The sequence below is a fragment of the Rhamphochromis longiceps genome, linkage group LG9, assembly GCF_057381845.1.
Source record: "Rhamphochromis longiceps isolate RC_006_pf linkage group LG9, R_longiceps_female_GT1.1, whole genome shotgun sequence".
Taxonomy (NCBI): domain Eukaryota; kingdom Metazoa; phylum Chordata; class Actinopteri; order Cichliformes; family Cichlidae; genus Rhamphochromis; species Rhamphochromis longiceps.
This window is the reverse complement of record NC_140565.1, coordinates 15,725,672-15,744,397: the sequence shown is the minus strand read 5'-3', so window position 1 is coordinate 15,744,397 and position 18,726 is coordinate 15,725,672. Positions and strand designations below refer to the sequence as shown.

The following is an 18,726-nucleotide window of genomic DNA, read 5'->3' as shown; positions in this document are numbered from 1 at the left end:
ATAGAAAGCTGCCCCCGGAGAGAAGCAGAAACACCTTCACTGCTATGTGTTAGTGTCTCTCTCTTATTGTTCTCCATGTCTAAATTCTCTCAGTTCAAATTTTTCCAACTTTTTCCTTTTCTGCCCTCTCGTACTCCCTCTCCTTTAGCACCTTTTACAATTTGATCTGTAGCTTTACAATGTGGAACAGCACAGTGACAGCATCATTTGTCTTCTTCCCCCGCATCTTTAGGTACCTACACACACATGCGCTCAAGTTCTATAAATGGTTTAGTGAGTTAGTGAGGAAAAATTGCTGAAAATCTACGTCATGTCATCAAAGTTTTAAGGAAATCTATCTCTATTGTGGCAAACAAACAGCTAAAAGAACAAACCAAGAACCAGAAAGGATCTGAGTCTTGTGTTGGACAAATCCAAAAACCCACACAAACATATTTCTCTGTAGAACCAAGTTCCTACAATTAACTATAGGAACAAACATAGAAAGATGTTGAAGATGAAAATGTGTTTGTCTGTGTTTTGGATGAGCTCATGTTTTAGATTCACCACTGTTTTTACTCAAACATTCCTAAATAGTCAACCGTAGGTGAATAGCGTGCTTAGCATGAAATGAAAACTCCTCAGCTCATTTGGCCTTAAAAGAAGCATTTAAAAAAGTCAATTAATACGTCTAATTTAAGTATTGCTCCCAGGATACATAGCCCATTTAGGATATAAAACTAGTCTGTGGTGCACTGTATAACTGCAAATGATACCAAAATTGACAAATATTACACAGAAGAATAACTTCATGATCACACTTAGGTATCATATAGTCTTTACCCATACAAGTACAGCTATACACACCCATATTATTTAGGTTTCCTATTAAATATATTATATATTTGTTTTTTGTACTGCAGCTGTAAGAACCTAATCGGTGGATAAAAAAGGTGGATATGCATACTAGTTAACATTAATATTAATAACATTTAGCCATGCAACATCACCTCTCTGGTGGTGAAAGTGGGCCGAGCTAGTGCTTGAGGTTGAGAGATACGGGTTAGATAAAGCTGGGGTCAACTCAATGGATAATTTGTATTCCGGAGAGCAGCCTGGCTCTTTTCCAGTCTGGAGTTGCTCCACTGTCCCCAGCGAGGATATGGAGCAATGGTACAGAAAGTTGGAGGGTGTGTTAACAGAACACACTGAGTATTTCTGTTACTGGACATTTGTGCAATTCACACTTTGTCCATACGGAATACCATGAATATAGATGAAGTTGTTTGTAAGTGCACTTGGCTAGGCCACCCTACATCATTTTGCAATCATGTACATATGTCATAGACACGAGCCGAGTTATCAAATGACGACCATAAATGATCAGGCCTGGCATACCTATACATTTAGTGAGGCTGTACTGGAAGTGTCTGGCCCCCACTTCTTGTGGGAGATCATCAATTTGTACCTCAGTCAGAACTTCAACAGCAATCGACAACCCTGTCACCTCACAGCAAGAAAGTCCTTTTTTCTTGTGGTCTCTGGGCCCTGTGCCTGCATGAGGTACAACTAGGTACCACAGCTTTCTTCCACAGTCCAGATACTTGCATGTTAGGTTAAACGGTGATTCTAAATTGGCAATAGGTGTGAATGTATAGAAGGTAAAGTATTTAACTGTATGACTATACGGGAAAAAAAAGTGGCTTGAAGTGTTGAGAGTCTAAACTGCTAAGTGAGACTAGAAAAGCCATTCCAGTCCATTCCAAAGGAGGAGGGGACCTTGAGTGTGAATGGTTCCACACTTCCTTTATTGAGGTTGGTGTGTAAAGCTGTGGCAACGAGGTGGTTGGAGGATCTTTTCTAGCTTGGTTACCTAATGCATTTTTAAATACATCCAATAGCTGCAATAGTGGAAGATAACCATTTGAAATAGCTCAAGAATCTTCAAAACTGGTGGGGTGAGGGTTTAATCCACTGGTGGTTCATTGAGCACATAAATGGTAAATGGCCTGTATTTGTATAGCACTTTTACTAGTCCCCCCCTAGGGACCCCAAAGCACTTTACACACCCAGTCATCCACCCACTCATTCATACACTGGTGGAGGCAGCTACAGTTGTAGCCACAGCTGACAGAAGCGAGGCTGCCATATCGCGCCATCGGCCAGTAGGCGGTAGGTGAAGTGTCTTGCCCAAGGACACAACGACCGAGACTGTCCGAGCCGGGGCTCGAACCGGCAACCTTCCGATTACAAGGCGAACTCCCAACTCTTGAGCCACGATCGCCTACATAGCTCAAAGAGAGCTGGCCAAGTGGAGACTTTTTTTTTCAAACATCGCAGGCCTCTGTGGGGTTGGTGTGAGAGTATGTACACAGATCAACAAATATGATCAGAAACAAATGACATACTTTCTGTGCTAGCAGCACGCAAGTGATCAAATAGTTACACATCAAAATTTCAGTCTCATGACTAATTTTAAAGATCAGACCAGTATTGACTTTTTTCTTTAATACGTATTCAATATGAATACATATGTGGTCCAAAATAACAAATCTTCTACAGCATTTTACAGTGTTTTACTGTACTACTTACTACGATTACCTGCAGCTCTTTTTCATCATCAGCCTGACTTTTTACTCTTTCATGCCAGATTAGCAGATCTAAGAAAAGAATTATGTGATCAAAAAATATTCACTATCATGTCTGCATGCCAGGCTCTTAACAGATGTTTAGATCAAATAGATCAACAAGGAGCAAATTTCATGCGAGTTAACTTAATGCTTAACTCACCATATTCAATTAAGACTACAGTAACTGCTCTGACACAAGTAGAGCACAAAGTAGAGCATAAAGTGTAGGCTTTACTAACACGAGGATGGGCGTTAACGAGTACACACTGAAATATAATAGAAACCTATTTTCTCATACTGAGATGCACATAAACACAGTAATCATGAAAGCTGTAAGTTGTCCTCCGTGATTTCAAACTGTACAAAGAAACAATTTAGAGGCACAATGCACCAAAACGAAAGTCAACACACAAAGGATCCCAGCAAGTGGAGGAGTTGTTTCTATGGTGACCAACACAAATTGGTGCAAATGTGCTTCAGTGAATGAACGTGAAAGGGAGCAACAAAAAAGAACAAAATATGCATATACTGTTTGAAGTTGTGCCTATAATCGCACAGTGGTGAAGATTAAGAAACTTTGATTTTTCTGCAAAAAACCATTTGTCAGTAGATGTATAAACACACACACCTTGAGGTGACTGTTGTGAACTGGTGCAATACAAACAAAACCGAACAGAACTGAATAAAATGATAATGTGATATATAAAAGAAGAAGAAAACAACACCTGAGACAAGATTTTAAGTGCCTGTTGCTTACCTGAGACAGCCTGTAGCATTGCGCAGCACCTGGGATGTATGGATGTGGAGCTTGCGGTCATCATGGTGATTTGGGGAGGAGTCCCAGTTAGAGTGGGGTATGATGACACTATTGGTCAGAACGGCCAAGGCATCCTGGATGATTGGCATCTTCAGTGCATCACATGATGACAGGTTCCAAAGCACACCTGCATATGAATGTGTTCAGAAAATAAGAAACATTATCATATTTATGTTTAGACAGTTCTGTAAGTAACTTTTTCAAAGTAGCTACTATAACTATTATATCCTTAGTTTCTGTCTGCACGTTTCTGTATGTAACTGATCGGGTCAGTTACTGGCTCACCAATATTCTCAGCATTTACATTTGTTCTTTCTCAGTGCTTCTCTTTTTATTCTCCATTTTCCTCTCATTCTAATTGGCTGAGGCATGAGGGTGCCTACCGCGAGTCTCCTTAAGTCTTAGGTTTTAGTCCAGTTAAAGGGGAACTGTTCTCTGAACTTTAGACATTAGAGGTGCGTGTTAGAAACACAAATGTTAAATGCAGATGAATCAGACATAAACTAGTCTTTAACCTACTAAACTCCCCAGTACAATGTCTGTGTGATGTCTGATTGAGCCAATCTGCCACTAAAACAGTGTTGGTAATAGTTCAGTGAATTCACAGCCGGCAGTGCATGCACCACACAGGCAGCACCGTTGCCTAAACCAAGCAGAACCCTTCTTGTAGCAAGAATGAATCTTAAGCAGACTACCTCCTGCTGTGTGCTACATGTGATTGCAAGCTTTGGATAATGTCCTGACCTAAATCTTCCACCATTATCCATATTTCATGTGTGCACCAAAATTTATTTTGTATAATCTTTTACATTGGTATGATCTAAGCAGCCTACTGTCAAAGATGCTGTTTGCTTATCATCTTCATCATCATCACCATCATAATGAAGGATTGTGGAAACTGTCATTGCCAATGTAGACTTACACTGACTAGATAATAGTACGACACTAATATATAAACCACCAAGAACGCTGATTGTTGATTTAGTTTTCTGCAAAGTTTTATCGACTAAATTACATTTACAAACTTTGTAAATAAAACCTCATACTTTCATAAATCAAATACATCTTTAGAGCTAAAAATATTTATCCAACCGTTTCATTTTCATCAAATGAAGTTTTAAGCTCTTCTGTAAAAAAAACAAAACAAAAACGATTAACAATTATTTGATCTTACATACCTCATTAACTGCTGTGCTACAATTCTCTCCAAAACCTAATAAAAATGTGCTTGGTTCCATTCACTGTTCAGAAATGTACATGTGAAATACATTTGGCTACATTTTGGGAGTCAGGGCAGCAAATTACTTTAAGAAATAAAAACAGCCTAAAACTGTTTTTTAACCTTGAGCAGAATGACACTGATCTCAGACACACCTTTTCAGAGCATGCGAGGACATATTTCAGGACTGGAAATGCTAACAATAGCACCTCCCTATATTTATCACTTTTGAGTAAGCCACCCACACTTTTATTTTTGAATCTGACTCCAACTGGCATTATTTATCACATGCTGTGTCGTACAAAACGCACACAAACTTATTGCCAAATTAATTTTACAGCAATGCATAAACATAAAGCCAGCAAACACAGCTGCATGGTCATATAAATAACCTGGCTGAAAAACAAGTTTTTATGTTTTTATGTATCCATGATATACTAAATCGCCTACAAAGATACATGGATATACAACACACACAAACAGATGCCTTTTCACAGACCGGTGACAGCAGTAGCCCTGTTGGTCAGCTGTGACACACTCATACCTATCAAACACACACGTGTGCTCATACACACACAGGCTACATTAGCACTGTCACATTCTAGATATGTTAGTTAGTTTCTGTGGCTTTCATTGAACTTTCTTACATAGCAAAAAACAATAAAGTAAAAATATAGGAACCAGAGTGACAGGCATAAATAAAATAAGAAAATATAGCTATATCAGTAGCACTGGTGGATTAAGGAGCTGAGAGACTGCCGAGAAATTGGAACAGATTGCAACAAGAGGAGACAACCTCCTTTAAAGCTACAAGAAACTATAAAAAGCTGTGGTGCTATAGGTCATCATCTCTCGTGTATTTCGTGTCAGACTCCAGATGTTGCATGTCCCAATGACAGATGTCGTTCATTTGCACAGTTAGCAAACAATTAAAATATGGGCACAACTCACAATATGCTGCGCCCCACAGTTCATAGAAACTGTCAGTGAGCTTAAAGGTGTCCTGTTCATTCAGTAATTCTGAGTGCAAAATCCAAAGATAAAGACTGCATCTGTTTTCTTAAATGCTAGCAAGTGTGGAAAATCTCTGTAGTTAAACCTGGACCTCACTTATTATGTGTTGGGGAGCAAACAATTAATTAATAAAGCATATTTAAAATAAATATACACAATAAAATCCCAAAGTATACAAAATTTGTTCAACTTCTTTCGAGCATGAGAACTGAAACGAAAAATGCACTTTAAAAATAAATATAAAGGTACTGAAAATAAAGATAATAAAGGGCTAGAAAAATAAACTGTGATCTGTGGACAAATATGAATAAAGCCTCACTTGACTGAAACATTTGTGGAGGCAATGGATGTTAAGTAGCAGCCAGCTTTGCATTCCCCAAAGCAATGCCAGTCTTGAAGCCTTACACTATACTCTACTACATACGGTCATAATGTCAATCTCAGGGAAAGGGATTGGAAGAAAATGAGGCCAGTGAATAGACAAGGAAGGGCAGTGAGAAAGCAAATGCCAGTGTTACTTAGCCAGTGGGTTAATTCTTAATTACAAATGCATAGCTGTTAAACCCAAATAATTAATATTTAATAATTTAGACTTAATAGACCACTGCAGAAAGCAAATGATTAGATGGAATATGCATAAGACTATATATAAGTTTATACAAGAAGAAAGCTAAAAGTAGAGACGGGGAGATGTAATTGGGAATTTCAGAGAAGAGTTTGTGTGTGTGAGAGAGGGCAAGAGAGAATGAGAGGAAGCAAGCTTGAGAGGACAAGAGAAGGAGGGTGATAATAACACAATGACCTTGTATGCTGCTTGGCAGCAATCAAGAGCTTGTACTAAGGCATGTGAGTGTGAGTGTGATAACATTTGCCTTCACTTTCACTAATCAGCCTCTTGTTTCACATCTCAACTTTCTGTCTTTCCACTTAATCCTGCTATTCACACAGGCTCTTCTCAAATCAAAGTAAAAAAAATAAAATAAGGCAATAAGCTCAAACATATGCAAGCATGCACACACTCTGTTGCCACCTCAGAGTGAAGACACACATTCAGCAAAACACTTGACTTATAAAGCTGAATGCTGTCAAACATCTTCTGTATTTCTCTCTGCTTCTTTTTCCCGCGTCGGTCTGTTTCTCATGTGGTAAGTGTTTTCAGTGTATGATTGCAATCAGGTTAAAACAGTGTTGTCTTTGATGAGCTGACAAGAAGCAGCACTCAGCAAGCCTTTCTTTATCTGCTCGGGCCAATACATCTAAACAAACACACATTGAGACACAATACATGCTCAGGAAGCGACACGTTGATTTTTGTGCAGGCGCGAATGGACAAAAACACTGATTAAAAGGAGACACGTAAAAGGATGCACTGATCAGTTTTTTTCTGGGGCAAGGACATTGTACCGGCCACTGTCCAATATTCTGCAAATTTAAGGCTGACACACACACATCGACACACCAGCAACCACACTTACACAGACTTGTCTGCTCTAGAAACATAGATATGTAATGCTTCACTAAACTCAATGTCCTTATGGGTATAACATCAAGTGACCAACAGACAGTGACATCATACTTCAAGCTTGTGTGCCTGTGAGTGCATGTGTCTGCGCTTTTTTTCTTTTCTCTTTCCTTGTCCTTATACCCCATCCCTCTCTGACTAGTTCCCTTTAGACATTTGACAGACAGTTTCCTAGGAGCCTGGTGGTTTGGGGGAGAGAGGAGATGATTGCATGAATTCATGAATAAATGAGAATGTGACTTGTAAGGGAAGAATGAGACCTGTTAGGCCTCAAGTGGTGATGTTTTATTAAACAGCCTTCATTTGTGCAGCTCACTGCGAATTAGTTAGCTGCTGGGTCACAACCTGGTGATGAGCAATGCCAGAGATGACAAATTGCATGGCTGTTGTGTCTATAAAAATCTGTGAATGAGAAAAACGGTAAATAAATAAATAAAATAACATAAAATAAAATAGTGCTTTGGGGTAACGTTTTCAGACAGCAAGCTAGCAATTGCTGACTTAACCATCGAGTCATCGAACCTTCATTTCAGCGGTAGGTTTGCTGAAGACCTTTGGCAGCACAAGGTAAAATCATGTATTGTGGGTAAACTGCCACTGCCAATACTGGAGATTTCATTACCACCAGAGAATTTCACAGTGAAAAGGCTGCATTGAAATTTCTTGAATAACAGCAGCATTTGGAGCTTGGGGATTTAGACGTTGACAACAGAAAATATTTTATGCCTTCAAGTAACAGGAAATGATGAACTGTATTTGTGAGTACAGCAGTATAATTCAACATTGTTGGGCTGTTTTTAACATAACCTTGCAACAGTGGAAAAGTCAGTCAGTCACTTCTGTACACATTCAGTTATTCTCTGCTGCATTTCTCATAGCTTTTATTCTCATTACCAAACTGACTTCTGGAAATGAGCGCTTGCGTATGTAGCGGAATATATGTAAGCATATTGTTTTCATGTTCAATGCAATTCACAGAAACATGCATTGTGATATGCGTCATAGCTGAGAGAAGCAACCATGTGCAGTTTTTCATAGAGAGGAAGCGGATTAGATGGTGACTAATGGAAGTACTGAGAAGTACTAATTATAATAATCTGAGAAGATTTGTCCAAATGGAAACTTTTTGGATACAGCTGTCTTCAGCAGTTGCTTCTCCCCTCAGCCATTTCAGAGGAGGCAGCAACAGAAACTGTAGTCATGGTCCACTGCATTCAAGGTGAGCCCATGAGTAAGGATAGCATCTCCTATTGATATCCGAAGCCTCTGCATCGACCAGACTTTGACTGACAGGCCCAGAAGCCTTGACTTCATCCTATCTACCTCACGCTCAGACCTAGGAAGCCAATAAAGCTTGTCTAAATTTAAACTTCAGAACCAACAGAGAGATAGGGTAAATAGTTAAAGGGAAGGTTTTTCCAATCACCAAAAGTAACAAAAAAACAAAAATTTATGCCTGATTCTGAAGAGATTCTTTAATTACAAATTAGAGGGATGGATCAACATAGACGTAATAAGAAAGCAGAATTGGTACAATACTGGCATTTTTTTGAGTCTACGGGTAGCATAGGGTGACACAATCCTAGATCAATCTCTCCTAGTGACAGTCATTGTTTACTTTCAAATTATTCGGCCGTCAAGTAGAATTAAAGGTTAGACTTTGAGTAGAATAAAATTTGACACAGCAAAGCATCCGAGAGCAGAGACACTAACATGTAGTTACAGAGCATTAGCATCATTAGCTCTTCCGTAACATGTTTTAACTGCAAATTTTTCAGCACTGATCTACCGAAAGAGTTGCTATAGAGTCACACAATTTCATCTGATAGCCGCTCAACCCAAATACAGTCCAACAACATTAGTTCTGTCCAACAGCACCTGGATTATAAGTCAGTGAATATGGTCCAGATATTACAAGAGTCTCAGCATTAATCCTCCCAGTTCACCATTTTTTGACACTTTCTCTCAAAAAGGGTCACCTGCCTTTAGCCCTTCATTTTTGTTCTTTGTGTGATACCCACTAATGTGTGATCACATTTATGTGAATTAATTTAAGTAATTTCACTTTCAATGTAAGTGATATTTCCATTTGGAAATGCCCTAAATAACTACAGTAATTGTAACAGGAAACTTGGTAACTACCCTGGGATATTTGTAGTGGACGCTTCATTTTTATACCAATAGGTGGCAGTGTGAGACCATGGTTTGGCCTGTTGTTAGCAGCCTGAAGCGCATGCTCCGCCTGTTTTCTCATAATGGCGGAGTATTCAGGAAACGGCAAGCCACGTCTCCCTGTCTGATCATTTCTTTCCTGTTTACAGGTTCGTATCGTGCCCGAAATAGAATATAATAGCAATCACATCCATTATATAGCATAGACTAACCATTACGGTTGGAAAGTGAAAGCGTACAACATTGTGTAGTACAGTAAATTACACTTTTGTAAGTATTTGTTTACGGCTTTAGCAGCATGCTAAGGTTAGCATGTTAGTTTGGGTCGCACACCTCCTATGCTCTGTGATGTTAGTGATCGGCTCCACCGTTATCCTGTATTGTTTTAGTATCTTGTTTCTGCCATAAAGTGTTTCCGTGAATTCAGTGCACATGTCAAGATGGTGCTGATTATACCATTCTTTCAAGCTATTTGAGATTTATAGATTTGTCTTGTTGGAATTCATTTTGAACCAAGTCTTACAAGAAAATTGGTCATGTTTATAACATTGGAATGTGTTATGGAGAATGTGTGTGTGAGCTATGTTAAGAATAAGTAAATACACAGTTGTAATACTGTAAAAGTAATGAAAGGAGTGCATAATTGTGAATTTGAATAAATAATGGCGGAGTATTCAGGAAACGGCAAGCCACGTCTCCCTGTCTGATCATTTCTTTCCTGTTTACAGGACACATATATAGCTGTCTACAGGTGCTGCCACCCGGTACCTGTAACAGTTTTCTGGGGGCTCGTCCGGGATCAGTCCTGCCTTTGAGGCTGGGAGCTGATCCAGTAATACCGGTACTTTGGGCCAAGAGTGGCAAGAAAACACCGACAAGTCCAGTCTGCTGGTTGTTACCTACACCTGCTGCTGCCTGATGGAGAATAGATGCTACTGATTGTGCAGGAAATGCATTGGCCATGTGTCACAACTAGCGCAATGGACAAGTAGTAAGGAAAAAAAGATAAATAAGGACTGCTTGGTGCTGCTTGGTGCTGCTTGGTGCTCGGACCATCGCCCATCAAGGCAAAAACTGTACGAAAGCTGACATTGTGTGACCCACTGCAAGGGATAGGGAAGCAACCATGGCGGAAGGTGAGAGGAGGAGCTTGGTGTGGGCCATCAAGAAAGACCTTCTCACCCTCTCTGCTGATGAACTGTTCCAGATTGCCAAGTCTCTGGGTCCAGTGCCAGGAGTGGATCAGTCTTGCCTTAAGTCAGGGGATGAAGACAGCTGCTTCGAGTACATCAGTGGTTTCATGTGCAGTAAGGCTTTATTAGAGTCAGAAGATCAGGGCATGTCACACTTATTGTCACTGAAAGATGTTGTTGATGCTGTTACCCAGGGTCATGTTTCTGATTTGCAGATACAGGCTGCCACTGGTAATGATTCATGTGATCTATGTCCAAATGCTCAGCCTCATGATGTCAGTGTTGAAATGAGTCCAACTAATGCAATGTTTTTAGAAGATGGTCATAATAGTGGTACAGAAGTAACTGACAGTGTGACCCAGAATACCAGCTCTACTGCTGTTTCCCAACGTGATATAGAACTACAAAAAATACTCTTCAGTTACGAAGAGCTCTCTAAGAAAATTAAGCAGTACATGCCCACATCAGGTTCTCAACTCACCTCTCAGACACCATCACAGGCTCATTGTAGAAGCACACCACACAATGACAGCTTAGTTGAAACTCAAGCACCCATGAGACATGACAAGGTGGTGTCCCTAAGAGACTTGTCTTACCTCCATCGCAGGGAGTTTAAGATTCACGGGGGCCAGATTGGAGACCAGGGATCAGACATCAGTTATAACAGCATCTGCCGCCAGATTGAAGAGGGTCTCAAAGAACAGTTTAATGATGCCGAAATTGTGAGGGCTGTCATGAGAGTTATCAAACCTGGTAATTTCAAAGACATGCTAATGAACAAGGATGAACTGACAGTAGAGGAGCTTAAAGACTTCCTCCATTCTCACCTTGGTGAGCAAAACAACACAGAACTCTTCCAGGAACTCATGTGCACCAAACAAAGTGACAGTGAGACACCACAACAGTTTCTGTATCGAGTCATAGGTCTCAAACAAAAGATCTTGCTCACCTCGAAGCATACCAACTCAGATGTAAAGTACTCAGCCAGTACAGTTCAGGATGTATTTCTTCATACTGTGTATCAAGGACTGGGCCACAAACATAGTGACATTCGTAGAGAGTTAAAGCCACTCCTTGCAGATGCCAATGTCACAGATGAGACTATCCTTAAACAAATGAAGAAAGTAATGAGTGATGAAAGTGAAAGACAGCGTCGTCTAGGATCAGTCACCCGTCAGAGAAACACCAATGTGCACAGCACACAAGTTGAGATTAACGGTATGCAGTGTCCTGTATTGAAAGAGGAAAATGCAGGAAAAAGACCTAAGGTGGATATGATCCAGCAGCTGTCAGAGAAAGTCGAAAAACTTGCAAGCATTGTTGAACAAATGACACAGTCACTACAAATAACAGCTGAACAGAGCAGCCAGTACAAGAAAATCAAAACCGATCACCACAGAGAAAGAAAGTATGGCTGTGAAAAGTGCATAGAACAAGACCGCCCCGACTGTCCCCACTGTTTTCACTGTGGTGAGGAAGGCCACCGCGCAGTTGGCTGCATGAAGAAAACAATACGTCAGGGAAACGGGAGCCGGTCCCTGTCACGGGACAAACAGTGACCGTGTCCCACTCTCCGTCCCAATCTGACCTATGTAGTACTAGTGAGACTGTTGCTGTAAGTTTGGCAAAGTGTGACGCTGACACCAAACATAATGTAGTGCCAACCCAGAGACAGAATAACCAAGAAAATAAATCTGCTATACTTCTTGGCAGTTCACCCAACAGTAAAAGTGAAAAATTAGCCAAACTAATTGGAAAAAAAGCGCTCACCCAGTGCCATCTAAATGGTTTAGCAGTTAGTGCTTTGTTGGACACGGGAGCTCAAGTGAGCATGATTGACAGAGAGTGGAAAAATAAGTATCTACCAGATACACCTGTAAGGTCACTTGATGAAGTCATTGATAATGAAGAAGAGTTAAAAGTCCGTGCTGTGAATGGTGACACTCTCCCATTTGATGGCTGGGTGCCAATCACAGTTAATTTGAGAGGGAATGAAGACCCTAATTTGTCAATAACTGTGCCTTTTCTTGTAAGCAGTTTTGTTTTGGAGAGACCGCTGCTGGGTTTCAATGTGATGGAGGAACTTGTGCAGGAACAACCAGGACGGTTCATGGCAACTCTCGTCACCCTGCTTTGCAATGCCATGTCAATACCAACAGAAAAGGCAGAGCTCCTGGTAAACCTCATCAAGGCTGATGAAGCCCCTGCACAATGTGGACGCCTGCGGACTGGCAGGTATGACACCCTTATTCCAGCGGGTCAGGTGATTTGGGTTAAGTGTCCAGTCTCACCTGCCATGAACCTGTCCGAATCTGTTTTCCTCTTTGAGCCTGATGATAACAACACACAGCTTGCTGAGCTAGATGTCTGTGAAGGACTGCTTGAAGTGCAAAGCACCAAGAGGCCCTTTGTAGAGGTACCTGTGGGCAACAACACAAAACATAACATCACACTACCAAGGAAAACAGCCCTTGGCAGTATTCAGTCTGTTGAGAAGGTGATTACAATGGACTCACTAGGAGAATCTAAGCCCACAGTGACAGCCAATAGTGCCACCTCTACATCTACTCATACCAACTTACCCCTATGGCAGCCTCCTGTCGACATCAGCCATCTTAATGAGGAACAACAGGCAAAAGTTAACAAAATGCTTTGCGAGGAAGCTGGGGCTTTTGCTCGTGACAGTAGTGATATAGGATGCATACCCAGTTTGCAAATGGCAATCAACTTGAAAGATGATATCCCTGTTCAGAAAACCTACTCATCCATCCCTAAGCCACTTTTTAAAGAGGTTAAAGAGTACATACAAGAACTTTTGGTAAAAGGCTGGATAGTAAAGTCTCAGTCCCCGTACGCCGCCCCAGTCGTCTGTGTCAGAAAGAAAGATGGCAGTTTACGCTTATGCATAGACTATCGCCTTCTGAACAAAAAGACTGTTCCTGATCGACACCCACTGCCCAGGATACAGGATCTGATTGATACTCTGGGTGGGTACTCGTGGTTTAGCATCTTAGACCAAGGAAAAGCTTACCACCAGGGTTTTGTAGCTGAGGGCTCTCGCCACCTCACTGCCTTCATAACACCATGGGGTCTTTATGAATGGGTTCGCATCCCATTTGGTCTCACAAATGCCCCAGCTGCTTTTCAGCGGAGCATGGAAGAGATGCTTGGCTCTCTTAGAGATGAATGTTGCATCCCATACCTCGACGATGTACTTTGCTATGCAAAAACATTTGACGACCATGTTGAGACCCTCCGCAAGGTTCTCCAGGCACTCCAAGAACATGGAGTAAAATTGAGGCCGGAGAAATGTGACCTCTTCAAACAAGAAGTCAGATATGTGGGTCGGCTTGTGTCCGCTGAAGGAGTCAGAATAGACCCGGCAGACCTGGAGGCTGTCAAAACCCTGACATCTAAGACACCTCAAACAGTTGGTGATGTGAGGAAGCTGGCAGGCTTTCTAAGCTACTACCGCTCGTATATCCAGGATTTTTCCCGGATAGCTAAACCAATCTATGAACTCCTTCAGACCAAGCCAGGCAAAACTCAGTGTCCAAAATCTGTGAGAAACAGCAAACACTCACAGCTGTCCTCTCGAGAGCACGTTGAGTGGACTCTAAAACACCAGAGAGCGTTAGAACAGTTGGTAACCCTCCTCACCAACCCCCCTGTTCTGACATATCCTGATTTTAGCCTGCCTTTCACATTGCATACAGATGCATCTGACCAGGGCTTAGGAGCTGTCCTGTATCAGCGTCAACATGGGAAATTGAGAGTAATTGGCTATGGATCTAGGACTCTGACACAAGCAGAACGCAATTACCACCTGCATAGTGGAAAATTAGAGTTCCTTGCGTTGAAATGGGCTGTATGTGAAAAATTCCGTGACTACCTGTACTATGCCCCACACTTCACAGTTTATACAGATAACAACCCCCTAACCTATGTAATGAGTACCGCAAAGTTAAACGCAGTGGGACATAGGTGGGTTGGAGAGCTCTCAGATTTCCGGTTCGACATCAGATACAGGCCAGGAAAGTCAAATGTAGACGCAGACACTCTTTCTCGTCTCCCCTTGGATATAGAGAAATATGAAACTGCTTGTACAGAGGGATTTCCAGATGAGGCAGTGAAGGCAGTCTGGGATGGAAGCCAGGTGGCCAGACAGAAAGATGTTGCTTGGGTAGCCATGCTCAATATCTCTTCTCTGGACCCCCATCAGCAGCCTCATATCAACTCACTGAGCATCAGCCATGATGATCTAGTTAAAGCTCAAAGAGAGGATCCAGCCATTGGCCAAATCCTCAAGCTGAAACTAGATGGAGCAAAACTGACAGATGAAATACGCAAGATGGTAAGAGGAACTGCCCATAAACTCCTCCACGAGTGGGGTAAATTACATCTTGAAAATGACCTCTTGTATAGATGTACCAGTGACAGAAGACAATTAGTGCTTCCTGCCAAGTACAGGACTTTAGCATTAAGACATTTACATGACACGATGGGTCATGTTGGGACAGACCGAGTGCTACACCTCGCAAGGGACAGATTCTATTGGCCCTTTATGGCTAAGGACATTGAAGCCTATGTGACCCAGAAGTGTCCCTGTATCATGTCCAAGAAACCAGTAACACACGTCAGGGCTCCCATGGGTAGTATAAGATCGGACTACCCTTTAGAACTGGTGTGTATTGACTTTTTGCATTTGGAAGCCAGCCGTGGAGGGTATGAGTATATTCTCGTGGTAATTGACCATTTCACTAGATTTGCTCAAGCATACCCCACAAGGAACAAGAGTGGGAAAACAGCTGCTGAACGGATTTTCCAGGATTTCATACCCAGATTTGGATACCCATCCAAACTACATCACGACCAGGGTCGTGAATTTGAGAATGAACTGTTCAGGACACTACAGAAATTATCTGGTGTCGGACATTCTAGAACATCACCTTACCATCCTCAAAGTAACCCTTCAGAACGTCTCAACAGGACAATACTCCAGATGTTGAGAACATTAACCGAAAAGGAAAAAGTACAGTGGAAAGACCACCTCCCACATCTTGTACATGCGTACAACTGTACTCGACATGAGTCCACCGGCTACTCACCATTCTATCTCCTCTATGGACGACACCCGCATCTACCAGTTGATCTGCTGTTTGGATTGAAGGGGGAGAATGAAACATACTCACCTACAGGATATGCCAAGAAATGGGCCGAACGAATGTCGGAAGCTTATCGGATTGCTAGTGAAAATAGCAAGAAGTCTAGTGCAAGAGGCAAAATAACATATGATAAAAAGGCAAAAGGAGTCATGCTTAAGCCAGGAGACAGAGTTCTGGTCAGAAACCTCAGTGAGCGGGGAGGACCTGGCAAGTTGAGATCATATTGGGAGAGGACTATTTATATAGTAAAAGAGCAGCTAGCAGATAGCCCAGTTTACGTAGTCCATCCTGAAGCTGGAGACCCAAAAAGAACCCGAACATTGCATCGCAATCTGCTGTTACTTGTAAATGACTTACCTGTTCAAGTCACTCCCCCCCTGGCAAAGCCTGCGATTGGAAAGACAACACGCAACAGACGAAGGATGGAAAGATCTGCAGATGCACAAAGACAAACAGACATGTGGGATAACTCTGACAGCGGTTCTGAGAGTGATTGCTCGGGGTACTGGCTAAGAGCACCTGTTGAAAGGACCGTGAGAAGGAACCTGGACCATGAGCAACACCCTGCATCTCAGTCATACCAGACCAAAGAACCTATTAGAGTGACAACAAACACAAAAAATGGACATTCACCTGTGCAGACGATGGAAGACATACTGACTATGCCTGAGCATTCACCATCCGTCAGCATTGAACAATTCGAAGAGGAAACTGGGAGAGAATGCTCACACCTGCCATGTTCTCTGAGAGAGGAGATGGAAGAAATGGAAGTGGGTAGTGACAACCTATCTGAACCCAGAGGGTCTGGTGAGGAGTGTGAAACTCATTCGCAGTCTAACGTACAGGTTCAACCACCGGGACATACTTGTACGGACATTAGAAGATCTACCCGTCACAGGAAGCCACGACAGTTTCTGACTTATGAATCACTGGGTAAACCCTCAGTGCAGTCACATGCGGCAGTTAATCTAGTTGGGGAACGCACAGCACTACAGTTACCTGCCACAACCATACCATCATACACTGTATTTCCATACCCACCATTGGCAATTGTGCCGCCCATGTGTATGTCACAGTCACCAATGTACTGCACCCCAATACCATACTCACCATACCAGTATCACGCATCACTGACCCCATCTGCATACACACCACCCCCACTGCTTGTTTCATAACTAGTTCTTGGACTGATAAGAGTTAATAAGAATTTGAGAAGCAAAAGTTCAAAATGTCATGATTTTGTGAATGTTGGGAGCCATTTTATTTTTGTCAGGGAGTGTGTGATACCCACTAATGTGTGATCACATTTATGTGAATTAATTTAAGTAATTTCACTTTCAATGTAAGTGATATTTCCATTTGGAAATGCCCTAAATAACTACAGTAATTGTAACAGGAAACTTGGTAACTACCCTGGGATATTTGTAGTGGACGCTTCATTTTTATACCAATAGGTGGCAGTGTGAGACCATGGTTTGGCCTGTTGTTAGCAGCCTGAAGCGCATGCTCCGCCTGTTTTCTCATAATGGCGGAGTATTCAGGAAACGGCAAGCCACGTCTCCCTGTCTGATCATTTCTTTCCTGTTTACAGGTTCGTATCGTGCCCGAAATAGAATATAATAGCAATCACATCCATTATATAGCATAGACTAACCATTACGGTTGGAAAGTGAAAGCGTACAACATTGTGTAGTACAGTAAATTACACTTTTGTAAGTATTTGTTTACGGCTTTAGCAGCATGCTAAGGTTAGCATGTTAGTTTGGGTCGCACACCTCCTATGCTCTGTGATGTTAGTGATCGGCTCCACCGTTATCCTGTATTGTTTTAGTATCTTGTTTCTGCCATAAAGTGTTTCCGTGAATTCAGTGCACATGTCAAGATGGTGCTGATTATACCATTCTTTCAAGCTATTTGAGATTTATAGATTTGTCTTGTTGGAATTCATTTTGAACCAAGTCTTACAAGAAAATTGGTCATGTTTATAACATTGGAATGTGTTATGGAGAATGTGTGTGTGAGCTATGTTAAGAATAAGTAAATACACAGTTGTAATACTGTAAAAGTAATGAAAGGAGTGCATAATTGTGAATTTGAATAAATAATGGCGGAGTATTCAGGAAACGGCAAGCCACGTCTCCCTGTCTGATCATTTCTTTCCTGTTTACAGGACACATATATAGCTGTCTACAGGTGCTGCCACCCGGTACCTGTAACATTTGCGCTACAGACATACTTCATTTTTATTTTACAAAATTGAGGCTGAAAACGTTTAACTACACAAGCTCTGTAACACAGCTTTTATTAAAACTGCCTTAAACTGGTAGGATTGTGTCAATGGCCAGGACAGCATAAATCACCACTTACATAATTAACTAACTGTAGTCCTTCTCTGTATTTGTGACAAACAACATCAACCTAACTGAATTACAGAATAATTATGCAACACTTCTTAGACGTGAATTACAGCAACAGCAGGGTGTTACGCGAGGCAAATTAAGACAGACTTCAAAATATGGCTGTACTGTCGTGAAAGCATTTAAAATGTGGAGTTTAATGCCAAGTACTAGAGGAAACAGACAACAGGGGAGACTCATGCATGACACTGAATCACAGACAGGGAAGGGCAAAGACAGGAAGAGTCAGGAAACGGGGGAAGCAGAGATAGAATTTCACAGTGCATGTCTGTCTGTGTGAGATGACTATTTATAAAAGTCGGAGCTCAAAACATGATGCGGTATGACTCGCAGTGAATTTTATTCACTGGTTAATCTGCTTACAGACCACAGACATTCCTTCCCCGAGCTGTTTTCTGTATCTTAGTCTCTCCAGCACGTTTATCATCCCAGACATGTATACCTTGGGATCATCAAAAAAAGAAGCCTTTTTGTAATGACATTCTTACTTCTTTATCTTGAATATAAACAAACCTTGTTTTTTAGTGCAGCAGAGATTGCCTGCCGCCACACAACCTGTTATGAGGATATCATTAACAGTGAAAAGGTTCCAGACTTC

The 18,726-nt window shown here is 41.6% G+C and overlaps 1 protein-coding gene across 1 annotated transcript in view; it reads right to left on the bottom strand.

Moving 5' to 3' along the window:
* Positions 1-18,726, bottom strand: part of ctnnd2a (catenin (cadherin-associated protein), delta 2a) — a 285,195-nt gene that overhangs the window by 61,227 nt on the left and 205,242 nt on the right. The window contains exon 15 of the mRNA XM_085418472.1: positions 3,367-3,553. Within this exon, the coding sequence (XP_085274598.1) occupies positions 3,367-3,553 (187 nt within the window). The remainder of the gene's footprint in view (positions 1-3,366; positions 3,554-18,726) is intronic.